The following is a 14,541-nucleotide window of genomic DNA, read 5'->3' on the forward strand; positions in this document are numbered from 1 at the left end:
TATACCCAGGAGAAGATTTCAGAGTGTTACCTGGCAGCCTCTCGCTGAGTTCTTCCCGGTGAGATAAGGCGAGTTTGAGCATAGTGGAAATGTCCATCCGCAGCCTCGTCATGATCATGTTCTGCAGGAAACACATTGCCAGAGCACGTGAGCATGGAAGTGATCCAACAACTTGTGCTCCTGGGAGCTAGCTCAGAGAGGGGAGAGGGAGCCGGAGTCTGCGTCATCTGGAGCAGCACCAGCTGAACTCTCAGTCACAATCAACTACACCCGTGCAATCCCACCAACGGGTCATGCAGGTACCACTGAGGCCATCATGTGAAGGCTGTGGGGCTGAACAGGTGTAAAGATGGGTCTTGGTCACCTTGGAGCGCTTTTATTGCTGGTTATGACAGGCAGGGAGGAAAGAGCCCAACCTGATCCCCAGATTCCAAAGGGAATTACAGAGCTGGCAGGTGGCTTGTAAACAGAGCATGTTTCATCTGGAGTGACAGTACCAATGATGCTAAGAATGTCATTTTATAGTCACTTTTCAGAGAAGAACCATCTGTTAAGGTCTCATCAAAGAAAGCCGAATATAGTGAAGTGCATGAAACTGAATATACCTATACATATCTAAGAAAGGGGACGTTGATAATGATGAATATGAATCAGAAGCTAGGAGTTGTAGAAAATAGATAAGGAAAGCAAAAGGACACAAGGAGAAATCTATGGTCAGCAGGGATAAGGACAATAAGGAGTTTTTAAAATACATTAGGAACAAAAAGAATCCTAACAATGATATTATTCATTATTATCTATTATTAAATGGAGGTACAGTATTGGATCGTTACTAGATGGAAATGATAAAACTATGGATATTAATGCAGAAAAGGCAGTAATATTTCTGTTGTGTATTTGGTGAAAAACCCACAACATAGCATACAAGGATGAGAACACTCTTTCCAGTCCACTAGTATCTCAGGAGGATGTTAAACAGCAGCTTCTAAAGTCAGACATTTTTAAATCAGCAGGTCCAAATAACTTGAATCCAAGAATATTAAAAGAACTGGCTGAGGAGCTCACTGGACAATTAACATTGATTTTCAATAAGTCTTGACAGACTGGGGAAGTTCCAGAAGACTGGAAGAAAGCTAATGTTGTGCCAACATGTAAAAAAGAGCATGAAACAGCTTCATTCTCTGGGGCAGCCATCCTGGTAATGATGGGTGTCTGTCTGTCTGACATTGATCCTGTGCAAGACAATGGAGTGGCTGACACAATCAATCCATAAACATCAGACAACTACAACCCATATTTGGTGGGGACCACATCCTAAAAGAAATGTTTCCCAATTCTCTCTTCTGGCTTCCAAACAACCCCCAAACTTGCTAACCTCATAATCGGAAACAAATTCCCCACCCATCAGGGTGAAGCAATAAACCCTGCCAGAACAACAGATGCAAAACCTGCAGACACATCTCCATTGCTACAATGATCAGCACCCCCCACAATTCCCTTTTCAAGATCGATGGGTCCTACCCATGCCTATCACAACAGCGGTGTACCTCATTCAGTGCATCAAATGCCCCAACAACAACCACATGGGTGACACCAGACAATCACTGCACCCTTGAATGAACTCACACAGAAAAATGGTAAAAGCCAAAATCACCCAATCACTCCACATCTGCTCTCTTAGTCCTATTTCTCAAAGGAAACCTGCACAACACATTCAAAAGACGAGCCTGGAACCTTAAATACATAACTCTGTTAGACAGCAAAAATCACGGCTAGAGTAGAGACACTGGATTTATGCCTTATTACCACAATCTGTAACCTACTAACCCTCCTTGGTTCTATGACCAACCCACTTCATCTAAAGTGGTCGACTGCCACATGGTAAACCCTTATGCTTAACCATCCTTCTCACTTCTGTTTAGCTGTGACACTCTGGTTACCTTTCCCAGCTCTGAAGAAGAGCTCTATGAAGCTCGAAAGCTTGTCTCTTCCACCAACAGGAGCTGGTCCAATAGAAGGTTATCTCACCCACCTTGTCTATATCAGGGAATAACATTTACAGTGTCACCAGAACCGCTTGCATCTCACAGTTGCTTCTTGTAATATCTAGGCAGTAGCTAAGGTCAGTACAATCCACAGAGGCACTTAGAGCCGGTTCAACAAGCCTTTACACTCACTGCAGACCCCATCAGATTGCAGGTGTGCAAATAGAGAGCAGCATCAAAATGCTTGCTGGCATCTTTCAGCATCCTGCAAAAAAATACTTGGATTCATCTACAAACAGATGTGCTCACAGGTACCAGGGGCACATAGTTTTAAGGGGCTTGTGGAAAGTGTTGTTCATTCCACTGTACCAGGTGTTAAAAAAACGCTTGTTATTCTATACAAAGAAGGTACGAGTTGCTAGAACATTCGCCTGTTCTCAGGAAAATGGTGCAATCACTAGTATTTCTTAGGACAGCCTTTGGGTTCCAAGCAGCTCACTGCAGAGAGATCATTTACGCCCTAATCACCTGTCGTGTCTTGTCTTGTACTTGGATCGTAAGCTCTCGGGGGCAGGGTCTGTCCTTTTGTTCTGTATTTATACAGTGGCCGGTGGGGCCTGGCCCAGGACCAGCGCTCCATAGCGTTAGGGTAACACAAATAACAAACATAATAACGATTCTGCAAAGATTCATACACTGACCTTTAACCCATGTGTGGTTCCACTGGAGTCAGGTCCTGTTCAGTTAGACAAATGTGTTTGCAAGATCAGGGCCTTAAAGGACACCTTGAAATTCAAGGTCACGTTGTTGCTGCTCTAGGTGTAAATTAAACATCCCATGGAGCAGGGAGTTTGCTCCAATATCTTTGGCCTAAATTCTGGCTGGGTAGCTTGCTCTGGGGCAGTCCCTCTTTGGATATTGTGCTGTTCCCAGATAGCACCATCCAAACCCATAAATACAGCCCTACCGAGCAGGGGGAAGCGTCCCTCACCTTGAGTTCCTGGAGCCGCATCTTCATCTTCTCCTTTGCGCGCTCAAACAATCCCCTGTTCATCTCTCTTTCAATGTTCTCCTTGAGAATATTTCGCATCTTTTTGCAGGCTTGCTGCCCCTGGATCTTATCCGCCTCTGTTGAAAGATGGGAGCGGTCACAGTGCTGGACAAGACTAGGAAAGATTTGGCAGAGGAGATGCTGGGGGTGGGGTTTAGGTGAGAAAAATAATGGCAGCCAAGGGTAGTGTCAGCAGCATTCAAAGGCACGTCCGTCTGGCTCTTCCAGTGACAATGGCCATTGTGCTGGAGGAAAGAGCCAGTCTGGCTGCCCCAGAGAATGAAGCTCTCTCATATTCCTTAATGCAAATGACCCCTCCACCCGATGCCCACACATACCACAGCTCTGAGTGGGAGGGGCCCCACTGCCGCAGGACGCTGAAGAGATGCCAGTGAAACGCTGAGCAGGAATTGATTTGTGCCAGATGCCAACCCCTGTTTCCAAATTTTTCCCCATCCCAGTCCTCTGCCAACATGTAACATCCTGGTCCCTTCTTCTACTCCTCTTTAATCCTCCTGGAACTCCTCCAACCATCCACAAGGATCCCAGTCTGATTCCCCACTGCCAGTCCTTCTAGCCAGAGACAAACAAGTACTCACCCTGTCACCCCACGCCCTGTCATCCCTCCCACAATGACCATCACCAAGCATCCATTTCCTGTTTCATAGGTATGCCTCAGACCAGCCCCGATCCCAGACACACTGAGACTCCCCACCCTGCTCCCCAGCTTCCAGGTGAGTTTCCAGTTCTAGGGCAACTCTCAGTCCACAAACACTAAATGCAATTCACTGAGCTTCTCCCGCAGTATTTGGGCTGCAGACACTGCATCTGTTGTTGACCTTCCTGGCATAAACCACGTTGGTTGTCGCTTACTTGATGCCCCAGTCCCTTATGAAGTCTCTTCTCGATAATTCTTTCCAGACATTTCATCATGTGACTCATATACTGGATGGGTCAGTAATTGCTACATGTTTGCACATCCCCTTTATGCATGAAGACAGAGACCAATGTGCTCTTCCTTTGTCAGGCATTTTTCCAGTTTGGAGGATGAAATTAAAAATGTTTGTCATCCTCATCGCTCCTTCATGGCCTCATGCCAACATCACAAAACGTAGGACCACCCAGTTGAAGGGTCCTACCTTTATAATAAGGCTGTAGGTCACTCTGGATGGACAGTGGAAGGGACTGGTAGATATCCAACTTCTTCTTAAGGATCTCTCTTTCCAGTGTGCTCAGGATGATGTTTGTCTGCAAGAGTGAATTTAAAGCATTTGCCATGATCTTTCCAATCCCTTGTTTGTAAAAAACAATCTAAATAACTGGTTTGGAATATTGGAGCTGATCAGGGATCAGGGTTTGTGTGGACTGCTTATTGGTTAGACCCACAAACAAGGTGGAATATGCAGGGTGGGATTTTTAAGGTCAGAGTTTAGATACAAATATGTGAATTCAAACAGTCTGTGAGCTCCACAAACCTTTTCCCAGCTTAAAGACTACATAGCGCCTGGTACTTCTAACTCATTCCTAGCTTCATCACTCCTCGGCGTCGTGCACAGAGCCCGTAGGTTCTATGTGGTATCTAAAGATTCCCTGGTTGGGGGTGCAGAATTTGAGTCTCTGACGTCTTTTCATTCTCTGCAACCTGGTCCAGTCAACAGAGCCAATCTTTGCCCCAGTGTCTCCAGCTCACTACAATCACCAGCCAGTTAAGGCGGTAGGTTCTCTCATTAGCTACAGGCATGGGAACCTAATCGGTTATATACTTTGGGATGCCCAATTGCTTTCCAATGGTATAATGTTTTGGGGTTCTAGCCATGGTAATTCACAAGAGATCGGATCTTAAATATATCATCAGTCTAGCTACGGTGCTATGGTGGAACTGGTGCTGAGCAGAGTGTAACTGTCCCAGGCCTTGGACCAGGATCATTTTCAATCCATCCTATTTATTTCAAGCCTAACCAGGCTTCTCTGGGGTACACAGAGATTTGATGTCTGATTATCTTACAGACTGGGGGCTTGATCCTTGGCCCTCCCATGGGACTTCTCCGGCAGTGCAAGGATGCTGGGAATTTCCCTGGCACATGGGAATCCCCGGCTGACATTGCTGGCTGTACACACTGCACTGTCCTGGCCAGCCCCAGCACAGGAGGTATGTTAGAATGGGAGGAGGGGTTGTTGGAGCACCTTGCCTTGTGCTTTGGTTGTCCTTGGCAGTCAGAGTGGTCCCTAGGGGAATCATTACTTCCAGTGTTGCTGAAGACCTTTAGGGTGCTCGAAGTTACACCAGGGCCAAACGAGCCCTGGAGTCAAGGCGGTTTCCTCATTTGCATCCTGCGCTAATATGCTCTGTTGCAGCTGAGAGTCTGGCCCTACATGGATGCCAGGTAATAAATGCTAAACACTGTACGTGTTGCCTATAACGTAGAGCTCTTCATGTCTCTTATCAGTGGGCCAGAAGGCAGAGTTCATCACAGAGCCAGTCCTGCTCTCCCTGAGAGTCCCCTTCAGGCTTCACCCATTGTTATCCTTATTCCACAGCCCTCCTCGGCCCTGCCAGGCAGAGGAGCAGCATAGCTGGATGACTCTCACCCCAGATGCGCTGGCTGGCAGCGCAGAGCACTCACTCTTAGCTTAACCTCAACTTACTTCCTCAATAAAGAACTTGAGCTTGCAGTTGTCATTGGCCACCTTGCTCCTCTTCCCAACATCACGGATTTTCTCCTGTACCGAGTCTTTGAACATATCGAGGCAGGGTTTCAGTGAGGATCTGGTGCCCCTTTGGATCCTAGTTGGATAATAAAATATGAATCATTAAAAAAACAAATGGGCTCAATTCCTCCCATACTCGAAACAGCTGAGGGGGAGGTAGGAGGAGAGACAAAGGTGGCTTTAAGCCATCTGTATTTCCCCCCCAAATCCCAGGGCTGGCCAGGTGCCACACTGACCCTGGCATAAGCTAGAGCAGTCACAGAGCTGCTCTAAAATATGCTATCTGGACTGATCCCTGAAGAACTGTTCTGTCAGCTCAGGATCACATGACCCCAGTGCACACACGTGCCTATAACCTCTCAGCAACAGGCAGCTTGGATGGTCAGGCAGCCTAGTACTTAGAGTGCCTGGCTCTGAGCCCCCTGCTGGGTTGTGTAGCCTCAGTCTTTAAGGCTGGGTGGGTAGGGGGACATGGGCCATGCAGATACAACATCCTCACCTGTTCGAGCTATGAGTCCTAAGCGGAGTGCCCCAGGGGTTGTACAGGGGCCGGTATTGTTCAACATCTTCATTAGTGCTCTGGAGGATGGGGTGGATGCACCCTCAGCAAGTTTGCAGATGACACTAAGCTGGGGGGAGTGGTAGATAAACTGGAGGGTAGGGTTAGGGTTCAGAGTGACCTAGACAAATTAGAGAATTGGTCCAAAAGAAATCTGATGAGGTTCAACAAGGACAAGTGCACAGTCCTGCACTTGGGACGGAAGAATCCCATGCACAGCTACAGACTGGGGACTGACTGATTAGGCCGCAGTTTGGCAGAAAAGGACCTGAGGGTTACAGTGGACAAGAAGCTGAATGTGAGTCAACATTGCACCCCTATTGCCAAGAAGGCTAATGACACATTGGGCTGCATTAATAGGAGCATTGCCAGCAGATCGAGGAAAGTGATTATTCCCCTCTATTCAGCACTGGTGAGGCTGCATTTAGAGTATTGTGTCCAGTTTTGGGACCCCCACTACAGAAGGATGTGGAGAAGTTGGAAAGAGTCCAGAGGAGGGCAACAAAAATTATTAGGGGGCTGGAGCACAAAACTTATGAATGGAGGCTGAGGGAACTAGGCTTGTTTAGTCTGCAGAAGAGAAGAATGAGGGGAGATTTGACAGCAGCCTTTAACTACCTGAAGGGGGTTCCAGGGAGGAAAGAGCTAGGCTGTTCTCAGGGGAGGCAGATGACAGAACAAGGAGCAATGGTCTCAAGTTGCAATAGGGGAGGTCTAGGTTGGATATTAGGAAAAACTTTTTCACTAGGAAGGTGGTTAAGCATGGGAATGAGTTATCTGGGAAGGTGGTAGAATCTCCATCCTTAGAGGTTTTTAAGATGCAGCTGGAAAAAGCCCTGGCTGGGATGGTTTAGTTGGGGTTGGTCCTGCTTTGAGTAGGTGGTTGGACTAGATGACCTCCTGAGGTTCCTTCCAACCCTAATCTTTTATGATTCTATGATACGTGGGAGAAAACGACTCCCAGACCCACGTACGATGCATCCATCTTTAGCAGGAACTCCTTGGTGAAGTCAGGGTTGTATATAAATCGGGTTCTTGGCAGAGCTATGTCTTCTGGGCTTGAAAATCCTCCTCAAAATCTTTGGTCCACTGGAATTTTGGGGGGCTACCATTCTTGAGAAGATCAGTGAGAGGTGCCGCGATGGTTGAGAAACCCAGAATAAATTGGCAGTAGTACCCAGTCAGTCCTAAAAACTGACTTTTTGTGTCCTTCACAATGGTGTGGGGCAAGTCTGGAGGTCCTAGACCTTATTAACCAAGGGTCACACTGTGTCTTTTCCTAAAATGTACCCAAGGTAGGTTGTTTCATCCTTGCCCAGGTGACATTTAGCAGGATTTGCAGTCGGGCCACCTTCCTGGAGAGATTGTAACATAGTCATCACATGTCTTAGGTGGTTCTGTCAATTTTGACTGCAGATTATGATATCATCTAGGTACTCAGCAGCATATTGTCTATGGAGTTGGAGGATCTGGTTCATTAGCCATTGGAACATGGTTGGGGCCCCATTGAACACGAAGGGCATTGTCCAGAATTGAAGAGCCCAAAGGGAGTAGAGAAAGCTGTCTTGTCCCTGGATTCTAGTGTGAGGAGGATCTGCCAATATCTCTCCATTAGATCCAGAGTGGTGATGTATTCTGCTTCCCCTAGCTGGTCAAGTAATTCATCAATGTGAGGCATCAGGCACACATCAGATTTTGAGACTATGTTTACCTTTTGGAAGTCAATACAAAACTGGGTAATCCCAACAGGCGTAGGGACCAAGACTATGGGGCTTTTCCAATTACTGAATGATTCCTCATTTACTCCTATTTCTAGCATTGATTGGAGTTCTCGCTTCATGGTTTCCTTCAAGTTCTGGGGAAGGAGTCGAGGATTTTCTCTGACTTTGTGCCCTGTTTCTGTCTAGATTTATTATTTGGCCTACGCAATCCAGTCAAGCCAATCCACAGCATACTTATCAATGGTATTCAAGGCATGAAGACCTCCAGGAAGCTGAGCCATTTTGCATTTGTCAACATTATGCATCATCTGTCTGGATGTTATGGGTTATTAAATAGGTCTGTTCAGGTTGAGTAGAAAACATGTAAGAGAAGGTGATGATCATCCGTTGAGCCTGGGCTCTCTGATCTGGGGTGAGATTGTTTCCAATCTTGACCATCATTGGCTCTAAGGCCTCAGCAACCTGTAGGCCTAATTCAGGGTCAGGAGGGTTAGGGGAAATTAGGAGATTTCCGTGGGTTTTCCACAAGACTTTAACAGGTTTACATGGTAGATTTGGTGTACCTTTAGTTTGTCTGGTTGTCAAATTTCATAGTTTACTGGCCTCGTTCATCGCATCACCTCATAGGGCCCGTACCAGTGGGCTAGGAGTTTTGATTTTGAGCTAGGTAATAACAGCAGAACCCAATCACCAGGTTGGAACTCCCGGAGGCGAGCACTTTTATTATAAGCTGTTTCCTGTGTGCTGAAAGCGTGTAGGAGGTTCTCCCTGGTGAATGAACCCAGGGCGTCAAGCTTCTCCCATAGATCCAGGATGTATTGTACGACGTTACTGGCCTGAGATGGTTATTCCTCACACATTTCTCAAACAAGATCTAAATTCCCTTGGGGTTGTCTCCCATATAACAGCTCAAATGCTGAGAAGCTAGTGGAGAACTGGTGGACTTCTCGCATGGCGAACAGCAGAGGAGGGAGTAACTGATCCATAAGGACAAACTTCCAGAGCATCTTCTTTCGTGTTCTGTTGAATCTTTCCACCAGACTGTCTGATAGGGGGTGCTGAATAAATGTCCTGAGAGCCTTGATTTTCAGCAATTGGCACGATTGCTTGATTGTCTGGGACATAATGTTCGTTCCCTTATCCGTTAAAATCTCCTACGGCACCTCAACCCAAGTGAAGATTTTCATGAGTTCAGTGGCCAACGTTTTCGCATTCATACAACGTAATGATACCGCTTCAAGGTACTTGATTGCATAGTCTACTATAAGTAAAATGAACCAGTAGCCTAAGGCACTCTTCTCCATGGGGCTAAGTATGTCCATTCCAATCCGCTTGAAGGGCATACCTACTGGTGGGAGAGGGATCAAGGGAGCTCTCTTTGTGGGCTGAGGGGCTATGAACTGACACTCTGGGCATGAGGCACAGAAATCTGAACATCTTTGTAGACCCCAGGTCAAGAAAAACAAGCTAGAATCTGGGCTAATGTCTTCTCCTTCTCTAAGTGCCCCACGAACGTCATGGCATGGATGAGCCGTATCATCTCCCTCTGACAGAAGCGGGGTATCAGAAGCTGATTCTGAACTTCTCCATTCTACTGGTACTACTCAATGCGGTATAGGCAGTCTCCCTCAATTTTGAAATGTGAGAACCCTCCTGCTTGATGGGGCTTGATGATCTCCCTATTTACTACCACCACTTGGGTGTACACTCGTTGTCCGCCTGTTGTTCCACTACAAAGATGGAGAACTGGGTCAGAACCTCTGACTTAGGTAATGGAGGGGCTGGGACGGGGCCTGGTTTTGCTGGGTTGGCCCAGATGCGTGTGATGTCCCCTCCTCCAGACTGGGGCTCTCGCCCGTGCCTACAAGGATCATTGGCTTAGATGGACCTGTGGCTGGAGGCAGGGAGGTCCTGCTGTCTGGAAGGGGTCCCACAAGCTCCTTTAGCAGCTCCCCACAATAGTTCCACTCTCAGCTGACAATAACAGGATAGGTGAGCAGCGGTGCCAGGCCGACCATCTAGGACTGTGTGTTCCCCCACTGTTAGAGTGACTTGGATGTATGGGTATGGTTTCATAATCCCATGCACACCTTGTAACAGGGATGGAGCCCTGGGTAGGTCCTGGTTTAGGAATCACCAAGGTCTGGATGATGGTCTGGGCACACCCTGAGTCAATAAGTCCCACTATTTCTATCCCATTCACTCGTACAGGGATGGTCAACTTTGCAAGTCTGCCTTGTTGAGCTCCGGCCTCTGGGGTCTAGATCTCCCCAAAGCTGCAATACATGTAGGGTCCATCTTGGAGCCAGTGCCCAGGATGGCCAGAAGCGAAACACCGGTCTTGGTCTTAACTGTGGTAAACAGCCCCACCCCCAAATATTTGAGCAGTCCTATCTCTTATGGATCCCCCGAATTCAGGCTCTAGCAATACCCTCCTCTTCACTTCTGGTGGATCAGTGGTCTCTGAAACTGGGTTGTGAGTTGATAACCCCAGGTTTCTGTGTCAGAAGACCCTCCAGTGTCCTGGTGAAGTGGGAGTAGATTTCAGCCTATCGAGATCCTGGTTTCCATTGGTTATTCCCTCCTTTGGTGGTGTGCGGCTCTTAATCCTCTCAGATTATTGGTGTGGTGTCATAATGGGGGTCTGGGCAGCCAGGTAGTTTTCAACGATCCAAATGGTGTCAGCTATTGTCTTGGGATTGTGCTGTAATACCCACTTCATTTTTCCAGGGGGCAGTATCTAGGTGACCTGCTAAAGTAAGACCAGCTCTACTACCCGCACCCCCATTTTTATTTCAGGTTTGAGCCACCTCCAGCGTATGTCCTGTAACTTCTGGGTGACCAAACAGGGTCTTGTCCCCACCGGGTGCTGCTCGTTACAGAAACACTGCCAGAATGTCTCTTCTGAGATGTCCAAAGTATTGAGAATGGCTGCCTTGACACATGTATCATCTTGGGCCTCACTGGGTTCTAATGCACAATATACGGTTTGTGCTACCCCGGTTAAGAATGGGGCCCACACCATGGCCTATTGGGCTCCGGGCCAGAGGGCTACGGATTCAAGGAAGTTTTCAAGTAAGGTCTCAGGATTATCATTGGGCCCGATCTCGGTAAGCCTGATAGGGAGACAGCCACAGCTGGGGCAGGGATTACTGCCTCCGCTGGAGTGTGTGGCCCTAATATCATGACCACCTGATGGACCAGCTGTTGCTGTTGTTGTTGCTGCTGGGCCACTCGCTCAGGATCGGCTGCTGCTGCTGGTTGGTCATTTGCTGAAGCAGTTGCTGCTGCTGCTGATGGGTTTTTTGTTCGGCCATCCATTTTAGTGGCTGTCCCAGCTCTATTTAGCGGGTGGGGTTCAAGCACTAATTGCTTGAGAGTTTCTTCCTCTCTCTCTGTCTCCCCCTCCCCCCCCCCACGGCATCTGTCCACAGTCTCCATCAATATTGAACAGGCAGCTTGGATGGCCAGGAAGCCTACTGATTATAAAATCTTGCTCTCAGCCCCCTGCAGTCTTTAAGGCTGGGTGGGTAAGGGGACCTGGGTCCTCCCTCTCCACTAGGTTCCAGCTCAGGGCCCTGGGTATGTCAACCCCTGAACAGGGGGTTCCTCCCAGCAGGGAGTCAGAATCTGCTGCCCTGGGCTACTTCCTATCAGTCTGTTCAGTTTGGGCATGACGCCTTTAGTGCAATTTGCTGGGCGGTTTGTTTCCCGTAGGATGCCCTGTTGGGTCCTGGGTTCCACCTTGCTGTGGTCCAGGCTCCTTCAGGCAGGACAGCCGCAAGATGATGAGGGCGAGCCCCACAATGTCTCTGGAATTCGCTCAGTCAATTACCTCCAGTGCAAGAGATTCTTTCGCAGTTTCTCTTGGCTGGGGAGCCAGTGCTGACTTCCAGGTGGCTGCCCTGCCTGGCAGGCTAGTGCTCCGTCCTTTCAGGCAGGGAGACAGCTAGCTCCTGCCGCTTTGCCAGTCAGCCCCGAACTGAACCAGGCTCTCTTCATTTCCTTGTGTGCCAGTATCCAAAGCCATTTAAACCCCAAAGGGGCACAAGGTGACCTTTCTCTAAGTTACTTACGGACAGTGCAACCAATGGAAGTGCAACGGGCCTGATCCTCCAGGTGAATGGCAGGTGGGAGCAGCCCCACTGAAAACAACTGGGGCTGAAAATTCATCAAGGTGTTACCTTATTCTCTTTTTAATCCGTCCTTAAACCCACCTCTGCTGGGACCTGCACATCACCCCTCTGGCCTGTGCCAGGTTAGTGGTGGTTCAGACTTCTGCTTTTTGCTCAACCCTGTTCATTTTTTTACTCTTCTTCCTAGCCATTCCCACCGTTTGTCTGACGCCCAGACTCTAGACAGGGCCTGTCTTCTTAACATGTCCACACAGTGCCTAGCACAGCGGGAGCCAGGATACTTCACTGGACTTCCAAGGTTCTACCACAACAATGACAAGTGGTGTAAACTAGATGAGAATCAGGGCCAATATCCTTTTCTAAAGTCATAATAATGTGTGCCAGCTGGGGCGTGGGTGGTCAGGCCTAGCAGTCAGAGCAGGGGCAGTCGGAGGCCAGGATTCAGAGCCAAGGGTCAGAGCCTGGGTCTGAGTCCAAGAGTGAGCCAAGAGACAGGACTATCACTACAGCTGTGGAGCTCATCTTGTTGCACAGACACAGACACTTCCTGGCACAAATTCCCGGGCTTAAATGGAGCGCCTACACCAATCAGGGACCACAATGGAAACTGTCAGTCTGACTTTGCAGGGTGGTACTTCCTGTGGTGTTTATCTCCCCAGGATCTCTGTAATAACGCATGCGGCCCTACCATTGCTGCCGCGTAGCGTTCTAGTTCACACAGAACTTCACATCATGCTCCAGCTGCAGTCGAGCTAGGGGAGCTGGTGGGGGACTCCACCAGGCTGGGTTACCCAGGAGTGCCAGCGAACTGGGTTCTACAGGAACGTGGGGCCAGTGGGGAGCCCAGGCTGCCCTACCAAAGAAGGCCCAGCATCTCTGCAGCCTGCATGGGGCAGGGCTCCTCTCACCTGAATATGTTTGCGAACATGGGGTTGATTTTGTCATAGATGGGCTGAGCGAGGGCACTGTTGAGGTCTATGCGGGCGAAGATCCGGGACGCGTATACGCCATTGTTCTGGCATACAGCTTTCAGGGTCCTGTGGAAGCCTTGGTAGCCGGTGTCTCGCTGGATAATTGGAAACACAGTTGTAATGAAGTGGGTATGGGATACATCACTTACAATTTGTATTACAGGAGAACCTATAGGCCTCAGCTGAGCCTAGGGCCCCATTGTGCTGTGATCTGTACAAACATATGTCTACACGGAGCTGGAAGGTGTAATTTCCGCTCAAACAGACATATCCACACTAACTCTGACCTGTCCAAGACCCATGGTATGTACTTCGGGCAGCTAACTCCACATCCCCACCCCACCCGGGCTGCCTGTGACTTTCCTCTTTTCAATCTGAACTGGTATATTGCTGTGTCATCCCAATACCCTCTCTCCTGGGGCCCATCTTGCACTAGACATACTGTGTGAACCCTCCCACTCCTGTGGCAACCCACACCCATCCACCTGCAAGCAAGCGGTCTCTGATCTAGTGAATGAGTGTTTCTGGTCAGCCACTCATGGGATTATGATGCAGTGGTGTGACCCCCAGTCACCATCCCCAGTCCCAGATGCAACCCAAGGAACTGCTGTTTTACAGAGTTCAGTGCTGCCCACTGACTCTGCAAGCTCATTGGTTAGTCAATGTATCAAAGAAATTGATATGAACCAGCTCTGTCACTCCAAACGAGCTCTTTACATACACTCAAACCACATGCACTGCTTTAGATAAAACAAACAAATAATTTTATTAAGTACAGAAAGATTTTAAGTGATTATAAGCCAGAAGAATATAAATCAGATTTGATCTAGAAGAAGTAAAAGCAAATCACATTCTAAACTAAACTTAACACTTCAGGAGCCTTAAAGTCTTAGATGGTAAGGACTTTCCCCCCTGGTTCTCAAAACACTTTTCAAAAGTTAATAAGCAACAGGGAAGCAAAGGTGGGACAGCTGCTGGCCAGAGAGTGAAAGCTGCACATTAGGTCTAAATCAAGAGCTTGCTACTCACTGTAAGGAGCTGAGAGTACACGTTCTGGTGAGATGATTTTGCTTTCTTCACGCCTTCATTAAGAGGCTGTTCCAGCTGGGCAAAACATTTCTCAATCTCCTTCTCCAGAGCCTTGATCCTCTCTTCCACAAAGGTCTCCAAGTCATTCTGCCGATAGTGATTCTGGAATGGCAGAAGAGCACAGGACACCTCATTGGGCAGCTGATGCTGGAGGCAAAATATATATACACGCCAAGATTTCTTCTGGCTAGAAAATGCAGCGCAGGCTTGGGTCAGGTCAGCACCTGGACAGGAGGCATCTAAAGAACACTGTGCTGGAAGAGGCGGTGTCACCAGTCCAGCTGGTGGTGCTCTGAGTCAGTACTGAACCAAAGCCCTAG

The 14,541-nt window shown here is 48.3% G+C and overlaps 1 protein-coding gene across 1 annotated transcript in view; it reads right to left on the reverse strand.

Annotated features, from left to right (window-relative positions):
* LOC137143949 (nuclear GTPase SLIP-GC-like) overlaps nucleotides 1-14,541 on the reverse strand; it is a 37,738-nt gene that overhangs the window by 2,902 nt on the left and 20,295 nt on the right. The window contains exons 11-16 of the mRNA XM_067534027.1: nucleotides 14,162-14,323; nucleotides 13,070-13,227; nucleotides 5,683-5,821; nucleotides 4,176-4,284; nucleotides 2,977-3,113; nucleotides 31-121 (exon numbers count right to left, since the gene is read on the reverse strand). Coding sequence (XP_067390128.1) covers nucleotides 31-121; nucleotides 2,977-3,113; nucleotides 4,176-4,284; nucleotides 5,683-5,821; nucleotides 13,070-13,227; nucleotides 14,162-14,323 — 796 coding nt within the window. The remainder of the gene's footprint in view (nucleotides 1-30; nucleotides 122-2,976; nucleotides 3,114-4,175; nucleotides 4,285-5,682; nucleotides 5,822-13,069; nucleotides 13,228-14,161; nucleotides 14,324-14,541) is intronic.

Source organism: Emydura macquarii, unplaced genomic scaffold, assembly GCF_026122565.2.
Source record: "Emydura macquarii macquarii isolate MOO-44397 ecotype Brisbane River unplaced genomic scaffold, CSIRO-AGI_Emac_v2 contig_3372, whole genome shotgun sequence".
Classification (NCBI taxonomy): Eukaryota; Metazoa; Chordata; order Testudines; family Chelidae; genus Emydura; species Emydura macquarii.